The 21,252-nt window shown below is 29.7% G+C and overlaps 7 protein-coding genes across 7 annotated transcripts; all 7 read left to right on the top strand.

Annotated features, from left to right (window-relative positions):
- Positions 1-83: 83 nt before the first annotated feature.
- BN7_1933 (glycosyltransferase family 32 protein) lies at positions 84-1,283 on the top strand (the record flags this gene model as incomplete). The annotated part of the gene is made up of 1 exon (XM_011277439.1): positions 84-1,283. The coding sequence occupies one exon, from the start codon at positions 84-86 to the stop codon at positions 1,281-1,283; it is 1,200 nt and encodes a 399-aa protein (XP_011275741.1).
- A 638-nt stretch (positions 1,284-1,921) lies between these two features.
- Positions 1,922-4,051, top strand: BN7_1932 (uncharacterized protein; the record flags this gene model as incomplete). The annotated part of the gene is made up of 1 exon (XM_011277438.1): positions 1,922-4,051. The coding sequence occupies one exon, from the start codon at positions 1,922-1,924 to the stop codon at positions 4,049-4,051; it is 2,130 nt and encodes a 709-aa protein (XP_011275740.1).
- Positions 4,052-4,730: 679 nt separating this feature from the next.
- Positions 4,731-6,854, top strand: BN7_1931 (uncharacterized protein; the record flags this gene model as incomplete). Its single annotated transcript, XM_011277437.1, has 1 exon — positions 4,731-6,854. One exon carries the CDS (start codon positions 4,731-4,733, stop codon positions 6,852-6,854), a length of 2,124 nt encoding a protein of 707 aa, XP_011275739.1.
- A 973-nt stretch (positions 6,855-7,827) lies between these two features.
- BN7_1930 (uncharacterized protein) lies at positions 7,828-9,948 on the top strand (the record flags this gene model as incomplete). The annotated part of the gene is made up of 1 exon (XM_011277436.1): positions 7,828-9,948. One exon carries the CDS (start codon positions 7,828-7,830, stop codon positions 9,946-9,948), a length of 2,121 nt encoding a protein of 706 aa, XP_011275738.1.
- A 653-nt stretch (positions 9,949-10,601) lies between these two features.
- Positions 10,602-11,795, top strand: BN7_1929 (glycosyltransferase family 32 protein; the record flags this gene model as incomplete). The annotated part of the gene is made up of 1 exon (XM_011277435.1): positions 10,602-11,795. One exon carries the CDS (start codon positions 10,602-10,604, stop codon positions 11,793-11,795), a length of 1,194 nt encoding a protein of 397 aa, XP_011275737.1.
- A 2,806-nt stretch (positions 11,796-14,601) lies between these two features.
- On the top strand, positions 14,602-16,677 carry BN7_1928 (uncharacterized protein; the record flags this gene model as incomplete). Its single annotated transcript, XM_011277434.1, has 1 exon — positions 14,602-16,677. The coding sequence occupies one exon, from the start codon at positions 14,602-14,604 to the stop codon at positions 16,675-16,677; it is 2,076 nt and encodes a 691-aa protein (XP_011275736.1).
- Positions 16,678-18,167: 1,490 nt separating this feature from the next.
- BN7_1927 (glucan endo-1,3-beta-D-glucosidase) lies at positions 18,168-20,690 on the top strand (the record flags this gene model as incomplete). Its single annotated transcript, XM_011277433.1, has 1 exon — positions 18,168-20,690. One exon carries the CDS (start codon positions 18,168-18,170, stop codon positions 20,688-20,690), a length of 2,523 nt encoding a protein of 840 aa, XP_011275735.1.
- Positions 20,691-21,252: the final 562 nt, after the last annotated feature.

The raw sequence follows: 21,252 nt of genomic DNA, 5'->3' as shown, positions 1-21,252 counted from the left end.
CCGTGATGATTTAATTACAAAATTTCGAGTTTTGCAGAATCCTTTCCTTTTAAACAACCATATAAAACCAAGCTGCTTGAGAAATGATTAGATTCAATAAAAAATCCATAATTTTACCATTATCATTACTCACAGTTATACTTTTTGTGTTTAATGCAAAAACTTTCCATTCTTTTGCTAATGAACAATCCCAAAGATTATATCTCAAATATTCATATAGTTCAGTTGATGAATATAGAATCGCATCATATTCAAATAGTGATATAGATCAACTTCGTCGAAATTTATCAATACATTTCCCATATAAGAAAAATTCAGATGAAATACCACGTAATATATGGCAAGTTTGGAAATCTAATAATATCTCATCATTAGATCCTGGTTTACAAAAATTAATTCATACTTGGAAAGATCAACAAAATTTCACATATACATTATTACAAGATGTTAAACTAGGTGAATTTCTTCATGATGCCTTCATTGATACAGCACCTGCCGTCTTGGAAGCTTTAGATCGATTACCAGTGATGGTATTGAAAGCAGATTTTGCAAGATATTTATTAATGTATGTTTATGGTGGTGTTTATTCTGATATTGATACTCAAGCAACAAAAAATCTTACTGATTGGATATCATATAAAAATTATATTACACCAAATTTACCAAATCAAATTGGTCTAGTATTTGGAATTGAAAGTGATCGTGATGAAAAAGATTGGAATAGAAATTCAATGTCAAGAAGATTACAATATTGTCAATGGACATTACAGTCTAAACCTGGTCATCCAATGTATAGAGAATTAATTGCTAGGATTGTTGATTTTACATTAAATAATTATGATCCTATAACAATGATTTTAACTACAAAAGAAGGTAAGAAACTTGATTTAAATAAAGGTTCCAAAACAAGACAAGCTGGAATTTTACAATGGACAGGACCTGCCACCGTGACAGATGTATTATTTGATTATTTAAATGAAGTTTATAAAACTAGTGAATTTTTAGATCCAAATTTAGATTTCCCAAAAGATAAAATGATTGATCCAAATAGAGATCTAGACCTTTTTTCAAAAGTTAGATTTCAAAAATTAAAAGGTGCCATTCATAATGAATATGATCCAGTTGAAAGGCCTCTTGGATGGCAAAATTTTACTAAACAAGAAGAACCTATTTTATTTGATGATGATGTTTTATTATTACCACATATTTCATTTGGAAATAGAGAAGGTGGACCTATAGATTATGTTATGCATTATTTCAAAGGGTCATGGAAGAAGGATTAGATGTCTGTGTATTTGATAGTCATATTATTGAAGCAGATATTCGCTTACTTGTAGCTTGTAGCTTATTGTTTGTATCTTTATTGTTTAAATATTTATATCTTCAGACCCCAAGACCAATAATTTGAGACTGGACCTCTATTTCCGAGACTTGCACTAAAAATTAATAAATATACGCGTCTGGGTCGTAACTTTAAATACGACAAAAGATAAAAAATATTAAACTGCTTGAAGTGATCATGAGCCGCAAAGTTTGGGAACATTTAATCATGTTTAGATTCAAACAGTCTCGACTTTCTTAAAGTTCACTGATACCTCTTGAATCTTGATTGTGTTACTGTTTGATCCATGTCTCAGTGAACAAGGAATAAAATGGTTTAAGGCGGAAAGCAATGTTAATCAAATTTAGACAAATTGAGATTTCTATCTCTATTTTCTTTTCCATACGTCAAGTTCCTGATTCAAATAACGGTCACTGCAAGATATGTTTAATCCCCATAATTAATATTTTCTACGTGATATTATATTTTCATTTTGAAAACTCACCAATGTTATTTTCGCTCATTATATTAGATTGCCGTTCCGCTATTTGACCTCTTTATATTCATTCTGATCCATAATATACACCTGGGATCAAATAAATGAAGAATAGATGGGTAATTACCAGACTGAACATTTCAAAGTTCATACATTCATTACGTCGTATTTCATGGAGACCATTTTCAAGAGTTTCAACAACAGATCAATATAATATCATTGATGAAAATTTTGATCCACAATCTAAATATAGAGCAAAAAATTTGGTTCTTAAATCTAAACTTTTGATACTTTTAGGGTTTATTTTCATTGGGATAAGCTTATTCTTATCAAAGTTTTATATATTTACACTGGATAATTATAATCAATATGTTCAATCTAGTTATAATCTGAATTTATATTTAAGTTTCAATAAAAGGTTTCAAGGTTTTAAAGAGTTTAATAATGTTTTTCAGGCACCAAATCAACGTGAATTATATATCAATCAAAATGGAGTGAATAATGAATTCAATTATAATTACTCATCAATCGCATTAATTTCATACATCAATGAAATTTATAAAACTCAAAAGAGTCCCAAAGAATACCTTATAAACCAGACCATTGATTTCCACTGGGGTGATTGGGTAGATACCTCAAGAGCAAATCCATTTATCAAAATGTATCCAGATTTACTCAAAAGATTTGGAAACTCTCAAAATGAAGTTTATAATTATTATAAAATGATGTGTCAATTTGTTCTTGAAGATAAAATACCTGATTATGAAGATCAACAATTATTTCAAAATCTTGCATATCTATTTGAACAAGTTGAAGGTGTTGAAATATGTGGTGCTATTGATAAATATTATTATTTTCCTGTTCCAGAACGCATTATGCTTGAAACTGACTATCATTATCATGTTGTTGGTGTGAATCCAAGGAGATTGGATGAACCTTTAGGTATTGAAGGATTAGCGAAAAGGTATCATAATTCCAAAAGTGTCACTTCTAAGCAAATAAAAGCTATTGATCCAAATGATGGAAAACAAATTGCTCGGGAACTTAAAGGGAGTTATCTTTCGAAAGGTTATGAATTTTCAAATTTCAAGCTTCAAAGGTTCATCAATCAAGATCCGTTAGATTTTAGAGAACCAAACGTTTTGGGTGAAATCAAAGAATTAGAAAGAAATAAGTTCAAATTAACACAAGGAGAACAAAAAAGATTAGATTTTTTGCATTATTCTAATGAACATTTGAAAGAAAGACAGCCATTTTTTTTCAAAACTGTCATGGTTAATATTGATAATTACCAAGCCGTATTACATCATTATAACTATCCATGGATGAGGAAAATCTTGTGTCCTGAAGAAAGAATCAAAATCATTCATCATATGATTAGATCATGGTTTAAATTTGCAGAACAAGCTCAAGTGATTTCATGGTTTAATTATGGGAATTTATATGGATGGTATTTCAATGGACAAAATTTACCATGGGATAATGATGTTGATGTTCAAATATCAGTACAAGATCAAGATAAGTTAGGTCAATATTATAATAATACGCTGGTTATTGAAAACCCAGATTTGGGAGATCACGTCTTTCTTTATCAAACAAATCCATGGTATTTACAACCTCATTATAAACAACATATTGATTCACGTTACATAGATGTGAGATCTGGGATTTATATTGATATTTCATGTCTTTGGTTAGATCAGTCTATTGAACATTATGATAAGGAAGATGAAGAAAATGAAGAGAAAGCAAAAAAAGAAGGAAACGATACACCAGAAAAAGCATTGAGACAAGTTCATTGTAAAAACAATCGTCGGTTCCCATTAGATGATCTTTTCCCATTGAGAAGAACCCTGTTTGAAGGAGCACAAGGTTATATGCCATATAAACCCAAAAAAGTCCTGTGGGATACTTATGGAAAGGGATGTACAGATAAGAAATATAATAAAGATCATAATTGGCAAAAAGATATAGGTATGTGGATTCAAAATCAGATTTGTGAAAATGAAAAAATCCCTAAAACTGGTGATAGATTTGATGATAATGGTGATTTAACTCTTAGTGGAGCATGTAATGATACTGAAATATTAGAGATTTTCAAATTAAGTCATGATCAATATCAGGTTCATCTTAAAGAATTTGATATAGTTGTTGGGAAAGGCGAGGATGGGTCAGAGTTTAGTGAAGATGAATTACCAATCTATAGGTTTTATGATTCTTCAGAGTTTCAATAACATGGTATTTTACATATTGCTGGTCACTGTAGTCATTGGCTTTAACTTAGCTTCCCAATCTGCCTGATATTATGTGTCATATTTAAATTACTTTAATTCGACGTTGAACATATTATATAGGATCAAATTCAATAATATTGAGACTTTCCAAGACTTTGGGGTCTAGACTTTCAATTTCGAGACTTCACCTTCAAAATTTATCAAATTGATACTCACGAGATGAAAAGAATTACCGAGTAGTAACAAATTTTCACCAGATTCATTGAGAACGTTTGATTATGGGGAATCATGATCTTATCAGATTAAGCTTAGATGAATATTAGGGGACAAAGAATAGTCTAATAGATGGAGTTGATGAACACGTTACACCCCGTACCATTACCTGGTTTATAAGTGTCTCAGAAAACAAGAAAATGGTTTCAAATATTTCAATAATTGGTCAAGAATAAAACCAAAAGTAGACAACTTAAAGGGCATTAATGATGATTCAGCCAGTATAAAAGCTAAACACAAAAGGTTTCAACCGTTCATCTCAAGCTCAAACCCCTCAACAGTACATGCTACTAACAATAAATCTTCAACTATGTGTCTCACTTTGAAAAATTTATCAAATTATATATTAATGCCTTTCCGCTGTTCATCATCTGGAGTCTTTTGTTTTTGATTATATTTAGGAAAAATGAGAGCAAGATGGGCTTCAAACAGACTGAACCCTAGAAGGTTTATACATTCATTGGTTACTTCATGGGGTGAATATTCCAGAATTTCAATAACTGAATATAACGCTGATGATGAAAAATTTCTTTTCGCCAAAATCAAAATTACCAAAAATTTGATACTCAAATCTAACCTTTTGATACTTTTATCACTCATTTTCATTGGTATAAATTTATTGATATCAAAATTCTGCATCTTTACACTGGACAATTTTAATCAATATGTTCAGTCAAGTTATAATATGAATTTATATTTGGGTTTTAATAAAAGGTTTCAGGGCTTGAGAGAATTTCATAATGCTTTTCAAGTACCAAATCAACTTGAGTTATATATCAATCAGAATGGTGTGAATAATCAATTTAATTATAATTATTCATCAGTTGCGATGATTTCATACATCAATGAAGTTTATAAGACTCAAGAGAACCCAAAGGAATACCTTTTGAATCAAACCATGGATTTCCATTGGGGTGATTGGATTAATTTATCAAGAGCAAATCCATTTGTCAAGATGTATCCAGATTTACTCAAAAGATTTGGAAACTCTAAAGATGAAGTTTATAATTACTATAAAACAATGTGTCAATTTGTTCTTGAAGATAAAGTACCTAATTATGAAGATTATCATTTATTTAAAAATCATGCATACTTGTTTGAACAATTACAAGGAATTGAGATATGTGGTGCCATTGAAAAATATTATTATTCTCCTGTTCCAGAACGTATCATGCTTGAAACTGATTATCATTATCATGTTGTTGGTGTGAATCCCAAGAGATTAGATAAGCCTTTGGGTATTGAAGGATTGGCTAAAAGGTATTACAATACTGAGGATATCAACTCCAAGAACATTGAAGCTATTAATCCAAATGATGGGAAGGAAATTGCTCAAAAACTTAAATGGAATTATCGTGCGAAAGGTTATAAAATTTCAAACTTTGGGTTGAAGAGATTTGTTAATCAAGATTCATCAGCTTTTAAAGAGCCAAATGTATTGAATGAAATCAATGAATTAGAGAAAAATAAGTTTAAATTAACACAAAGAGAACAAAAAAGATTAGAGTTTTTGAAATATTCTAATGATCATTTAAATGAAAAACAACCTTTTTATTTCACAAGTGTTCAAGTTGATATTGATAACAAAGATGCAGTTTTACATCATTATAATTATCCATGGATGCAAAAAATTTTGTGTAATGAAGAAACCATTAAAATTGTTCATCATATGATTAGATCTTGGTTTAAATTTGCAGAAAATGCACAGGTTGTTTCGTGGTTCGATTATGGGAATCTATACGGGTGGTATTTCAGTGGTCAAAATCTACCTTGGGATACGGATGTTGACGTTCAAATTTCTATACAAGATCAAGAGAAGTTGGGCCAATACTATAATAATACTTTAGTTATTGAAAATCCTGATCTTGGTGATCATTTATTCTTTTATCAAACAAATCCATGGTATTTACAACCTCATAGGGGACAACATATCGACTCTCGCTATATAGATGTGAGATCTGGGATTTATATTGATATCTCATGTCTTTGGTTAGATAAATCTATTGAAGATTATGAAAAAGAAGATCAAGAAAATGCCAAAAAGGCAAATGATGAAGGGAAAGATATTCCAAAGAAAACACCAAGACAAATTCATTGTAAAAATAATCATCACTTTCCATTAGATGATATTTTCCCATTAAGAAGAACGCTATTTGAAGGTGCACAAGCTTATATTCATTATAAACCTAGGGAAGTTTTATGGAGTCTTTACGGAGAAGGATGTACAGATAAGAATTATAATAATGATCATAACTGGCAAAAGGATATTGGTATGTGGGTCCAAAATCAAATATGTGAAAAAGAAGCAATCCCACCAACTAATGAAAGATTTGATGATAATGGTGATTTAACTTTGAAAGGAGCATGTAATGATGTGGAAATATTAGAGACTTTCAAATTAAACCAGAAACCATATGAACTCCATTTAAAAGAATTTCATGTAGTAGTTGGAAAGGGTGAGGATGGCTCTGAACTTAGTGAAAAGGAGTTCCCAATTTATAGATTTTACGATTCTTCAGAGTTTCAATAAAAATGATTTTATATAATAGTAGCTGTCGAGTCTCGACCCATCACTGGTTAAGCTGTAGTCTTTAGTCTCGATTAATGATGAGGACTAGACTCCTTATATTTGAAAATATTTATTATTGTCCCGCACCCGTCCTACAAAAGCTAACCTCAATTATTCAAATGTATAGTTAATTTAACCATATTATTGATCAAATATGAAAAAGATCTTTTGACTCAATCGTTGTAACTTGTCACCTCAAAGATATAAGGCCAGACATATGAACTTCGACGCCTTAGTGGGAATATAACCCAGCTAGTGTGGATTACAGTTCACTTAATAAGTGTTTTTCTTGTTCGATTTGATGTCTCAAACACATATTTGTTTGAGCAGATTATAGATACTAAATGACCAACGCGTTGTCAACCTATCAAAGTACGTAAAGTTCACAGATATGCATGCCTAAAATCTCAGCCATTGGCTAAGAGTCAATATTGTTGATAATGATTTCAAACAAAGATTTCAGACAACGATTTCAAACAAAGATATGCTATTTCCCCTTGGCCTATTCAATGAATGAATTATGAGTGAATGAAGTTATGAACTACTATATCTTATAGACACCAAAATGATAATGAGATTGAGAGAATAATGAATCTTTTTGATCATCAGATAAAGAATGAAACCAAAAATAGTCAACTTTTTTTCTCAGACAATATTCAAGATATGTCTTAAAATCAGTTCCTGATACAGTTAAGAGTCACAAGATAACTAAGTTTTAACGTTTGAACTCCTATAATTTACGTCAAATTAACTTTAAAATCACAAGTTAAGTACGAGTTAGCAAATTAATTTACAAGTACATATAATCATTTACTATGTGTCTCACTTTGAAAAGTCATCAAAATTAGTTTATTAACTCAATTCTTTCCGCCATATGTTCAACTTTTGAAATTATACCCGTCAAGTGTGTTTTCTTTGGCTACTACTAATATCAATGAGGGTTAGATGGGCATTGAGTAAACTGAACCCTACCAGGTTTATACATTCATTAGGTACTTCATGGGATGGATTTTCAAGAGTTTCAGTATCTGAATATAATATCAATGATGAAGAATGTGATCCCACAAAGAGAAGAATTAAAAACTTAAAGCTAAAATCCAAACTTTTGGTACTTTTATCACTTGTTTTCATTGGTACAAGTCTATTTTTATCCAAGTTTTGCATATTTACGTTGGATAATATTAATCAATATATTCAATCAAATTATAATATGAATCTATATTTGAGTTTCAATAAAAGATTTCAAGGTTTCAAAGAATTCAATAATGCGTTTCAAGTACCAAATCAACTTGAATTATATATCAATCAGAATAGTGTGAATAATCAATTTAACTATAATTATTCATCAGTTGCATTGATTTCATACATCAATGAAGTTTACAAGACTCAAGAGAAACCTAAGGAATACCTTTTAAATCAGACCATTGATTTCCATTGGGGCGATTGGGTAGATACATCAAGAGCAAACCCATTTATCAAAATGTATCCAGATTTATTGAAAAGATTTGAAAACTCCAAAGATGATATTTATAATTATTATAGATTGATGTGTCAATTTGTTCTTGAAGATAAATTACCAAATTATGAAGATTATCAATTATTTAAAAATCATGCATACTTATTTGAACAAGTTCAGGGAATTGAAATATGTGGTGCCATTGATAAATATTATTATTCGCCTGTTCCAGAACGTATCATGCTTGAAACTGATTATCATTATCATGTTGTTGGTGTGAATCAAAATAGATTAGATGAACCTTTAGGTATTGAAGGATTAACTAAAAGGTATTATAATACAGAAAGTGCTCACTCGCAAAACGTAAGAAATATTAATCCAAATGATGGAAACCAAATTGCTCAAGAACTTAAAAAGAATTATATGGCCAAAGGTTATGAATCATCAAATTTCAAGCTTCAAAGGTTTCTAAATCAAGATGCATCAGCTTTTAAAGAACCAAATGTTTTGGATGAAATCATAGAATTGGAGAAGAATAAATTTCAATTAACCCAAGAAGAAAGGAAAAGGTTAAATTTTTTACAATATTCTAATGATCATCTAAAAGAGAAACAACCATTTTATTTCACAAGTGTTCAAGTCGAGATTGATAACAAAGATGCCATCTTACATCATTATAATTACCCATGGATGAAGAAAATCTTGTGTCCTGAAGAAAGAATCAAAATTATTCATCATATGATTCGATCATGGTTTAAATTTGCAGAACAAGCTCAAGTGGTTACATGGTTTAATTATGGAAATTTATATGGATGGTATTTCAATGGTCAAAATTTACCTTGGGATAATGATGTTGATGTCCAGATATCAGTTCAAGATCAAGATAAACTGGGTCAATATTATAATAATACTTTAGTTATTGAAAATCCAGAATTAGGAGATCATTTATTCTTTTATCAAACAAATCCATGGTATTTACAACCTCACCAGGGACAACATATCGATTCTCGTTATATAGATGTGAGATCTGGGATTTATATTGATATTTCATGTCTTTGGTTAGATCAATCTATTGAACATTATGATAAGGAAGATCAAGAAAATGAAGAAAAGGCAAAAGATGAAGGAAAAGATATACCAGAGAAAGTACTCAGACAAATCCATTGCAAGAACAATCGCCGATTCCCATTGGATGATATTTTCCCATTGAGAAGAACCCTGTTTGAAGGAGCACAAGGTTACATGCCATATAAACCAAAAAAAGTCCTGTGGGATACTTATGGAAATGGGTGTACAGATAAGAAATATAATAAAGATCATAATTGGCAAAAGGATATTGGAATGTGGATCCAAAATCAAATTTGTGAAAATGAAATGATTCCACCAACAGATCAAAGGTTTGATGATAATGGTGATTTAACTTTGAAAGGTGCATGTAATGATACTGAAATATTAGAGACTTTTAAATCAACTTTCGGTCAATATCAAGCTCATCTGAAAGAGTTTGATGTAGTTGTTGGAAAGGGGGAAGATGGTTCAGAATTTAGTGAAGAGGAATTACCTATATATAGGTTTTATGACTCTTCAGAGTTTTTATAATTGACTTATAGCTGCTCATACTTATATATTGTTTAATTTAGCTGTATAATGATTCAAATGTTATAAATGAGTCTATTCTCAATGATGGTGTTGACGTAGATCGATTTTTCTATCAGACTTATGTATCATGATACGTTTAATGATATTTTTATTTATTTTAATGAATGACACATGAATTTTAATTATCTGAAATTCTGAACTACCTTTATGTATAACTACTAACATCTCATAGTAAATTAAATTTATATAGATTCGCGAAGTGCTAATATTTTGAGACTAAGAGACTAAGTCTAGTACCAGGATTATAATCTTACAGTGGCCTAATCTAGTGTGGTTTGCATAAGTGTGCATATTTGCAATCGGATTTTTCTTTATAAAATTTCAGGTACCTATTAAAAGAAAAAAAAAAACATTTTAAAGATCGTGTGAACTCTTTGAAGTACTTGGTATAAATTTATATTTGAATGGGTTTCTTTGTTTTTATATATATAATATAGAATCTAGATTAATAACTGAACAAACTTGTTTCATAATTTCATTCACTCACATATAGAGATCTCAAACTAGTTTAAGATCTATAGATCAAGTTTGAACATCACATTAAAGTTTCAGACACCTTTATTTAAGACATATAATTATAGGTAAACAAAGATATGAAGGTTAATAAAAAAATTGTTACAATAATACCAATATCAATAATTATATTTTTATTTTTATTAACAAATGGTTCACAATTCAAATCAATAGCTAATCAACAAGCTCAACAATTATATTTAAAATATTCATATAATTCAGTTGATGAATATAGAGTTGCAACATATAATCATGATTCTCTTGGTGAATTACGTCGTAATTTATCCATTCATTTCCCTTATACCAAAAACACTGATGAAATACCACGTAATATATGGCAAATGTGGAAACATGATGATGTTAAATCATTAGATAAAGGATTACAAGATTTAATTGAAACATGGCAACATCAAGAAAATTTTACATATAAATTAATTCCAGATAATTATCTTGATGTTTTCATTAATGAAACTTTTGCAGAAACAGCACCAATGGTTATGGAAGCATTCCATAAATTACCTTTAATTATCTTGAAATCAGATTTTATGAGATATTTATTAATGTTTGTTTATGGTGGTGTTTATTCAGATATTGATACTTCATTACATAGAAATTTAACAAAATGGATATCATATGAAAATACTATAACACCAAATTTACCAAATCAAATTGGATTAGTTATGGGTATTGAAAGTGATCGTGATGAAAAAAATTGGGCAAGAAATTCCATGCCTAGAAGATTACAATATTGTCAATGGACATTACAATCAAAACCTGGACATCCAATGTATAGGGAATTAATTACAAGGATTGTTGATTTAACTTTAAATCATTTTGACCCCAAAACAATGACATTAATTAAAAATGGGAAAACATTTGATTTAAATAAAGGTTCCAACACAAAACAAAGTGGGATTTTACAATGGACAGGACCTGCAACTATAACAGATGCATTATTTGATTATTTAAATGAAGTTTATAAAACAAGTGAATTATTAGATCCAGAGTTGGATTTCAAACAAGATAAAATGATTGATCCAAATAGAGATTTAAATTTATTATCAAAAGTTAAATTTGAAAAATTAAGAGGTGCTACACATAATGAATATATCCCAGTGGAAAGACCAATTGGATGGCAAAATTTTACTAAACAAGTTCATCCAATCTTGTTTGATGATGATGTTTTATTATTACCACATATTTCATTTGGGAATAGAGAAGGTGGTGATTTAGATTATGTTATGCATCATTTTAAAGGTTCATGGAAGAATTAGATAGATATCAATATAGATATGTTTTGTTTTTCTACGATTGATGATGTTAAGAAAGAATTGTAGATTGTATATTAGATATATGAGATCCAATGACAATCTTAGTATGAGTCAAGATCTAAATATGGTACTCAGTTTGAGATGGTATCTCAAATATGGAATATCATCAGATCATGTTGCTGATGCTGAAGCTAATGTTGAACCTAACGTCCTGATATTTAACCTAATGTTGAACCTGATATTAAAAGTGATATTGGAGCGCAAACCAGTCTACCACGTATCAAGTTGCGATTAATACTAATCAAAGGTTCAGAAACCTATGTTAAGTTAAGTTTGATCACTATTCTTTTAGAATTTCAACTGATATTAATTGAATTTATCACAGCGGCTAATTCACAAATCTATAGAACACAAATACAAACATTTGATTAACGCTTACAGATTGTATGGATCAAATCCAAAGAATAATATCATCAGCAGAAGAATCAACATCTTCATTTGAAAACATATATTTATATAGATTCATTCAACTGTTCAAGCACAAATACTTGGATCAATATTTGATGAATTGAACAGACATGATTTATCAAAATGAGGTAAAGAAATACACCAAACGAAAACAATTATATGGTTTTGAAAAGTTCAATGTAATTCCTCAGGCATCCTTATGGTTTGCAAACCTAAAAGCTGAGTAGTATTGGATGGTACTATAGAAACAAGCTGATCTAATTGTAATTAGTACTTCAAGAAAAAAGTCGAAGTTTTAATAGAATGAAAAAGGAGAAAAAAAAGGATCTGTGCTTTTTATATACAAGAAATACACAGCGGCTAATCTTATACTAACTGATTTTTATAGCTCCACCAATATTCAAGTGAATAGTGTATCGGTTACAATTGATGATGTTTAAAAAGAAGTGTAGATTGTATATTAGATATATGAATTCCAAGAACAATCTATATATGAATTAAGATCTTAATATGGTACGATCAATTTGAGATTCACTAGGCTCAAATATAAACGTCCATTAGATAAATATGACTTAAACCCAGGAGTTGCACATAATAAAGGACCGTTGGACACAATCAACATTATCCACTGCAATATTTAGATATTGCCCATCCAGAAATGATTTCAGTGATCACTGTGTTAACATTATAAAATAGTACAAGTTCAATTCAAAGCAAAAAAGTGGGAAATTGAGCTTTTATTAACAAATCCATCACAGCGGTTAATGAACACAAACACAAATACAAACGACAGCGCTTACAAGTAAAAATATTTCAATCAAACAAATGATATCATCAGCAGAAGAATCATTATCTTCATTTGAAAACATGTATTAAATAGATTCATAATTTACTGTTCAGCACAATTATATATGGATCATATCAGTAATTGATGAACTGAAAAGTAATGATTTATCAAAATGATTTATCAAAAAAGTAGACAAAATGCTCATTGAAGAACACCGTATAATCAACTAGCTTTAACATCGAATCCAAATTTGGTTTGACATGGTTTCTGAAATAAATATAACAAAATCGAAAGTATGTGATAAACTGGATAATTACAAATTATTGAACGACTTGGAGATTGTTAAAGTAGAGAAGAAAACGAAAAAAAGGAGGATTCGTGATTTTTATATAATTTGTGATACACGCGATTTTGTTGGAAATATTAAGTTACTCCAATAGACAGTGAACACAGCGATTAATCTAATTAAATAATAGTAGCTATAACTGAATACTTATACTTAAACACTAGTAAGTAAATAGAATACCAAAGTTAAACAGGGATCTAAGATACACGATCCAAAAGGACCAAAGCTCTTGTCTGTCTAGATTTGATCTTGAATTGATCTCAAAGAAGTTACTGTGCTTATCTTTGATATACAAAAGTCCCAGTCTCACTGTTTCTTAGTCTTCGAATTTATTTTATTTCATGTACGTAACAATATTTATTCAAATTAACGCGTTCGACCCTTTAAAATTTTAAATTCTTTTCCTGTGCATAAGTTAATTTGAACATTGGATTACAGAGAAGGTGTACATGTGGGTTATTCTTCAGTAAACATAGAAGTACTTTAAACATGGAACAGTATAAACCATGGTTAATCAAGTATGGTAAGTTGTATATTTCCAATTTCATAACTATGGCTTTCTACTGTATATAGTAATATACGGTGGAATTTAAAGGTGTTTAAGATCGTTTAAGCTATGTTTAACCTGTCAGTGGTTATACATGGTTAAGTGAGATCACACGACCAGTTTTATAACCACTATTTATGAGCATGTACGCGTCTTTTTTGAAATTTTGAATCCATGTATATCCATTGAAAATCTTTATTATGTAGTATGTACCCATATTCTGAGAAAGACCTAGGTACACGGTACACTGCTTTTAAAAGTTCAAAGTATACATCAACTTCAGAAACCAATCACGACTAATCCTATAATAGTTCTTATTGATAATATTTGATATCCTTTTTCATAATCTCAGGTATCTTTTCTTTCCAATTCCGCTTTAAATAATTTCCTTTTTGGTGGATTCCAAATTCCAAAGTTCTTTAAGACTCATAAAATTTTTCATGTGTACAGTTTTGCTTTTGACTTTCAGGGACACAGAAAAAAAAAAATCTTGCATAATTTGTATAAACTCTAATTTCCGAGTTGAGATCTTGATAAGTAATATTTTATACCCTTGAATACTCTCTGAGTTTTTATAAAAATGATTATTTCAGAATCATAAACACAAAGTTAATCAACCACGTTTTCATCGTGGAGAAGAATAGAGATCGAGTGATAGATTATGAGGTTTCAAAGATATTTAAATGCTTTGAACCCTTCTGGTTTATTTCAATCAGTAAAGAGTTTCAATTATACTCAACTATCTAATACACCAGTATCTACAAATAAATCCAAAAACTTGATACTAAAATCTAAAATCATCATATTAATAGCTTTGATATTCATTGGTACAAATGTTTTATTAACAAATTTTATTTTCAATGTTGATAATTATGGTCAATATGTTCAATCATTAAATTCAATGGATCTTTATCTTAAATTAAATAAGCGGTTCCAAGGTTATAAAGAATTCCTTAAAATTTTTTCAATACCCAATAATGAATTAAATTTATCAATAAATCAAAACATTGCTCATAATGAATTTAATCATAATTATTCCTCCACTGCTTTAATTTCATACATTAATCATATTTATGCATCCAAAGAACAAGATCCAAAAGGTCTGCTACTTAATGAAACAATAGATTTTCATTGGGCAGATTGGTTAGATGTTCAACAAGCAACCCCATTTGTTAAAATGTATCCTGATTTATTGAAAAGATTTGGTTCTCATGATGCTATTAAAGATTATGTTCATCAAATTTGTGAAGTTCCATTAAAAGATCTTAGACAACAATGGGATGATTATGATTTATATGAAGGTAGAACTACGACCCATGAACAAGTTATTGGGATTGAAATTTGTGGTGCTATTGAAAAATATTATTATAATCCTATACCGGAACGTATTATGCTTGAAACTAATTATCATTATCATACTGTTGGTGTTAACCCAGAAAGGTTACAAGATCCTTTAGGTAAAGAAGGTAATGCTAAAAGATTTTATAATTCAAAACATGTTACTGCAACACAGATCAATAATTTCAAACCAAATGATCAAAGAATGGATTTATTAAATGATTTAAAACATAATTATATTGGGAAAGGTTATGAATTAGAATCTTTTAAATTAAAACCATTTGTTGATCAAAGTGTTAAAGCTTATAAAAAACCAAAAGTTATGACAATGATTAAAAAACTAGAACGTAAACAAAATCGTGAAAATGTTGAATTAACTCCAACTGAACAAAAAAGATTAGATTTCTTAAAATATTCATGGGATCATGTTGGTATAAAACAACCTTTTTTCTTTACAAGTTTAAGAATTCAAATTGATGTTACAAATCATGAATTAGTTCATTATAGTTATCCATGGATGAAAAAAATCTTAAATGGTGAAGAAAGATTAAAAATTATTCATCATACAATTAGATCATGGTTTAAATTTGCCGAAAATGCTCAAGTTATTTGTTGGTTTAATTATGGGAATTTATATGGTTGGTATTTTAATTCACAAAATTTACCATGGGATACTGATTTAGATGTTCAAATTTCTATCCAGGATCAAGATCGATTAGGTCAATATTATAATAACACACTGGTTATTGAAAATCCTGAATTAGGTGATCATTTATTTTTTTATCAAACAAATCCTTGGTATATTAATAATCATGAAGGTCAACATATTGATTCTCGTTATATTGAGGCAAAATCTGGTATTTATATTGATATTTCTGCCCTTTGGATTGATAAATTACCAGCAGTCTCCAAATCATCAGATCAAGAAGATCGTAAAGATGAAGAAATTATTAAATTCCATTGTAAAAATAATAATTATTTTGCATTTGAAGATATTTTCCCATTGAGAAGAACTATATTTGAAGGTGCACAATGTTATATACCAAATAAACCTAAAAAAGTTTTATGGGATTTTTATGGTGCAAAATGTACAGATAAAAAATATAATAAAGATCATAATTGGCAAAAAGATATTGGGATGTGGATTCCAAATCAAATTTGTGAAAATAAAAAAATTCCTAAAACTGGTGATAGATTTGATGATAATGGAGATTTAACACTTAGTGGGGCATGTAATGATGTAGAAATTCAAAGAAATTTCAAATTAACCCAGGATCAATATGAAATTCATAAAAAAGAGTTTGAAATTGTTGTGGAACAAGATGGTGGTGATGCTTCAAGTTTAAGTGAAAATGAATTACCAATTTATAGATTTTATGATCCAAAAGAATTTCAATGATTTAATTGATTTGATCATGTGTAACATAGAGTTAATGATTTGAATATTTAATGTTTAATAAATAATATACCTTCTAGCTGTATGTGATGTATTTGGATTTCATTGATATCTTGAAATATCACTATAATATTGCTTTATATTATATACAGCTCATGATGGAGAGTATCGAGTATGCTTCTGAAATAATTCAAAATAATAGTGATAGCGTTTCAGCTTTTTAAATATTTGAACTTGTATCATTCGTAGGTTCCATAAGCATTAAATTCTGAACAAAGGTATCAGCCCTAAACTATATAGTAATTGGTTAATCATAATATTATATTATATGGAAATCTCTTTTGTTTAGATGTTCGATATTTGATCATCAGCAAATCACGTCGTTCTCGTAAATTTTGCGATTTTTAATCGCATATATTGTTGACTTTCTAAACATTAACAAATAGAACCAGAACTATATGATCAACTTGTCGATATCCCTACTGAATTCAAGTTAGTTGTTTACACATTCACATCTATTGCATGTTGTCATATTCTTTTCCGATTACTCATCGAATCCAAATGATATTGAAGATCTAGAACAATTAAGAGAATCTCAGTAGAAGTGTATACTTTGAGGCATGTGGTTATGAATCGACACTATAGTTTGTGTAAAACAATCCCAGGGTTCACATTAATTCAACGATTTAAGTTCATGTGGTTAGATCTGAAACTAAGATTAGATCTAGTGGTATACCCAAATTGACAATTAAGATCTAAGATCATAACAAGATTTTAACCCCTGAAAGCAACGTATAATGGAATTGCTCTGCAGACATCAATATTGGTTTCCATGCGTCACTATATGCCTGATTGGCTCATATAATCTGATCTTTGAAGGAACCAAGTACGTATAAGTTGAACCTCAAAGTAACTAATGCTCGTATTCTTTTTCCTGTTTCCTCGGTGATCGCTTCTACCCAGATTACCCGTTTCGGAAAACTCAAGTATGAATAGGGAATAAAAGGAGATTTATACTATATCAAAGTTTATACAAGTATTACCGGAAAGAACAGAGATGTTTACTAATTCAGGAACCTGCTGCTTAAACTAAAACCATGTTATAATTGTTATTTACTGCAAGGAAATGCACACTGGAAAATTACTATGTCTTTGGCGAGTTATTTGATCTTCAATATTCGATAGTTAACTTTGAATATATCTTGGTAGATCTCTCAAACTTAAGGCAAACTTTAGGATGATGGACCATAGACACATGATTGACTTTAGTGGTGATGCTGTTTACAGCTGATATCCAATAAAATTGAATTGTCATTTTGATAAACCACGTTGATCTAGAGATGATTGAAATTTATGATATCTATAAATATGGAGAAGAATCTCATCAAAAATGAACAATTATTTGCAAATTCAATCCAGTACCTATCAACTGGAAGATAATCACTTCATTTCAATACTCATTCACTGGTTATTAGATCTTGAAGTTATCAACCATGTTAAAGATATCAATTTTGGCTTTTTTGCAGTTATTCATGTTGGCAAATGCCACCACAACAACACTCAGTTCACAAGATAATAGTGAATTATCTTCAGGTCCAACTCCTGAAATTTCCTTAGCAGCAGCTTCTGGCTCTACTGAAACTTCTACAATTTACACTGCTTCAAATACTGATTACACCCTACAAGGTATTAGTGCTTCTTCAGACTCAACTACAGGTTCAAATCCATTGATTACAGGTACTTTACCAACAGAAGAACCATCAAACACCATTGCTACTGGAAATTTCAATGAAACCAAAACTATCAGTGCCTCTCAAAATTCAAACTCACAAGGTGCAGTTCTAGAAGAAGCTACATCTTTCGATTTATTTTCTGCTATTGATACTAAAAATCCACCAAGTGTTTTCCCAAGAGAACCATTAAAATTAGAATTACCAGCTGGAGTTATAAGTGATAATAAACCAATTGGAACTAATAAATTCTGGAGTAATTTGATTTTAGGAGATCAAACTGCTGGTATTTGGACTTATCCTTATGTATTAATCAAATCTGTTAACAGTTTTTATGGATTTGCTGTTTCTCATACAACTGCTTCTCAATATTCTTTTGGTGATAAAGATAGTGCAGGTAATGCGAAATCTTATTCAAATCCACAAGGTATTTATTCGTTCATTTTCAGTGGTAAAGGTTTTAGTAAAGATAATTTAGGTATGAATGTTAGTGGATTGAAATCCATGTCTGCTTTAGTCACCTTATACAACAAACAAAGCTCACCAACTACTGATTATATTGATCTACCATTAGTTCAAGGTATGGGGTTTTCAACTGCTATTTATAAAGGTAATTTAACTCCAGTATTGAATTCAAATGTTGGTTTTAATAAATTAGTTCAAGAAAAATCAACTGGATTAGACTCCAAAATTCAAAAATATCGTGCTAGTTTGAAAAATGGTGTTGATTGGTTGATATATATTACTTTACCAGATTCCGCTGGTGATTTTAAATTATCATCAACAGATGGTGCTACAATCACTGGTTCCAAAGCTGCTGACGGATTGGTAATTCAACTCGCCGTTGCACCAAAGCCTGATTTAGAACAATTTTATGATCAAGCTGCTGGTACTTATGTCACAAGTGCTTCAGTTCAAGGTACTTCAAATGGTGCTTCAGCTAATTACGAAATTAAATATGAAACCCAAGGTAAAAGTTCATTAGGAAATCCAATTGTTTTCGCATTACCACATCATTTAAAATCATTTACTCAAGAAACTACCAAAAAATCAACAGGGATTACATTAGATTCTACTACAAAAGGTACAATGGTTGGTTATTTAACAAATTCTTTAGAATTCACTGATACTTTTAATAATAATGTTCAATGGTTACCATGGTCTCAACAAATTACCAAGGAATTATCATATACACCTGAACAATTAAAATTAATTGCATCTGTTGCTAATGGTGAATTAAATATTGATTTGAAAGGTGCAATGAAAGGTCAAGGTATGTATACCGCTGGTAAAATTTTAGATAAATTTGCATATATTTTATTAGTTCTTGATGAAATTATTAAAGAAGAAAAAGTTAGAGATTCAACTTTACAAAAATTAAAAGATGCATTTGATATTTTTGTTAAAAATGAAGAATTTTATCCATTAATGTATGATACTCGTTATAAAGGTGTTACTTCATCTGCTGCACAAAATAGTGATGAAGATCCTGGTAGATTAGATTATGGTGCACCATATTATAATGATCATCATTTCCATTATGGGTATTTCTTACATGTTGCTGCTGTTATTGGTTATGTTGATGCAAAAAAAGGTGGTTCATGGGCTAAAGAAAATAGTGATTGGGTTAATTCATTAGTTAGAGATGTTGCTAATCCAAGTGAAGAAGATTCTTATTTCCCAGTTTTCAGATCATTTGATTGGTTTGCAGGTCATTCATGGACTGCTGGGTTATTTATGAAAGGCGATGGTAATAATGAAGAATCCACATCAGAAGATTACAATTTTGCTTATGGTATGAAATTATGGGGTAATGTTATTGGTGATAAAAGTATGGAAGCTAGAGGTAATTTAATGATTTCAATATTGGCAAAATCATTAAATGATTATTTCTTATATTCTGATGATAATAAAGTTGAACCAAAACAAATTATTGGTAATAAAGTTAGTGGTCTTTTGTTTGAAAATAAAGTTGATTATAAGACATGGTTTGGTACTAATAAAGAATATATTCATGGTATTCATATGTTACCAATCACTCCAGCTTCTTCAGTTGTTAGAGGTCCAAAATTTGTTAAAGAAGAATGGGATTCAAAACTCTCTTCAATTGTTGATGGTCTTAATAGTGGATGGGGTGGTCTTATTAGATTAAATCAAGCATTAACAGATCCAGTTGCTTCTTATAAGTTTTTTTCACAAGATAAGTTTTCAAATGAATGGTTAGATAATGGTATGAGTAGAACATGGGCTTTAGCTTTTAGTGGTGGGTTAGCAAATTCCCTTTGATTTTTGAGAATTAATTAATTTAAAATGTTCTGTTTTCTTTTAGATACCCTTTTTTCTTCTATTATGATAATGAATATCCTATATATTTAGTTGGATAGTTATAAATGTAACATTATATTATTATTTCTATTCCTACATACATTATTATTTACATGTATTATACACTTAATCGAAGCGCCAGTAATGTTAGACAACTTATACTACATTGAATCATAGTGTATTTAAAAATATGTTCCATTGAATCCAAAAAGATGTTTCACAGCTTTTCAGCCGCTATTGTCATCAAATTGATTCAATGTGTTGTAATTGTATGTATTGATTGCAGTGAATATATAATAGATACATGTATCTAATGCTCAATGCTCAATGCTCAATAAATATTATACTTGATAGTACTAACAATAAGTGAATAACCAAATAAAATAAAATACCTGATGTGTGACGACGGGCTAAAAGACATAAAGCCCATATATATATTACCTGATATTGTCAAAATAAGATTGAGCTAAGAATATATTCATAAAATTGATCATTCGATAATTATAAGGTAAAATATTAAAAC

This window comes from Wickerhamomyces ciferrii, contig 00043, assembly GCF_000313485.1.
Source record: "Wickerhamomyces ciferrii WGS project CAIF00000000 data, strain NRRL Y-1031 F-60-10, contig 00043, whole genome shotgun sequence".
Taxonomy (NCBI): domain Eukaryota; kingdom Fungi; phylum Ascomycota; class Saccharomycetes; order Phaffomycetales; family Wickerhamomycetaceae; genus Hansenula; species Hansenula ciferrii.
This window is presented reverse-complemented; position numbering and strand designations above follow the sequence as displayed.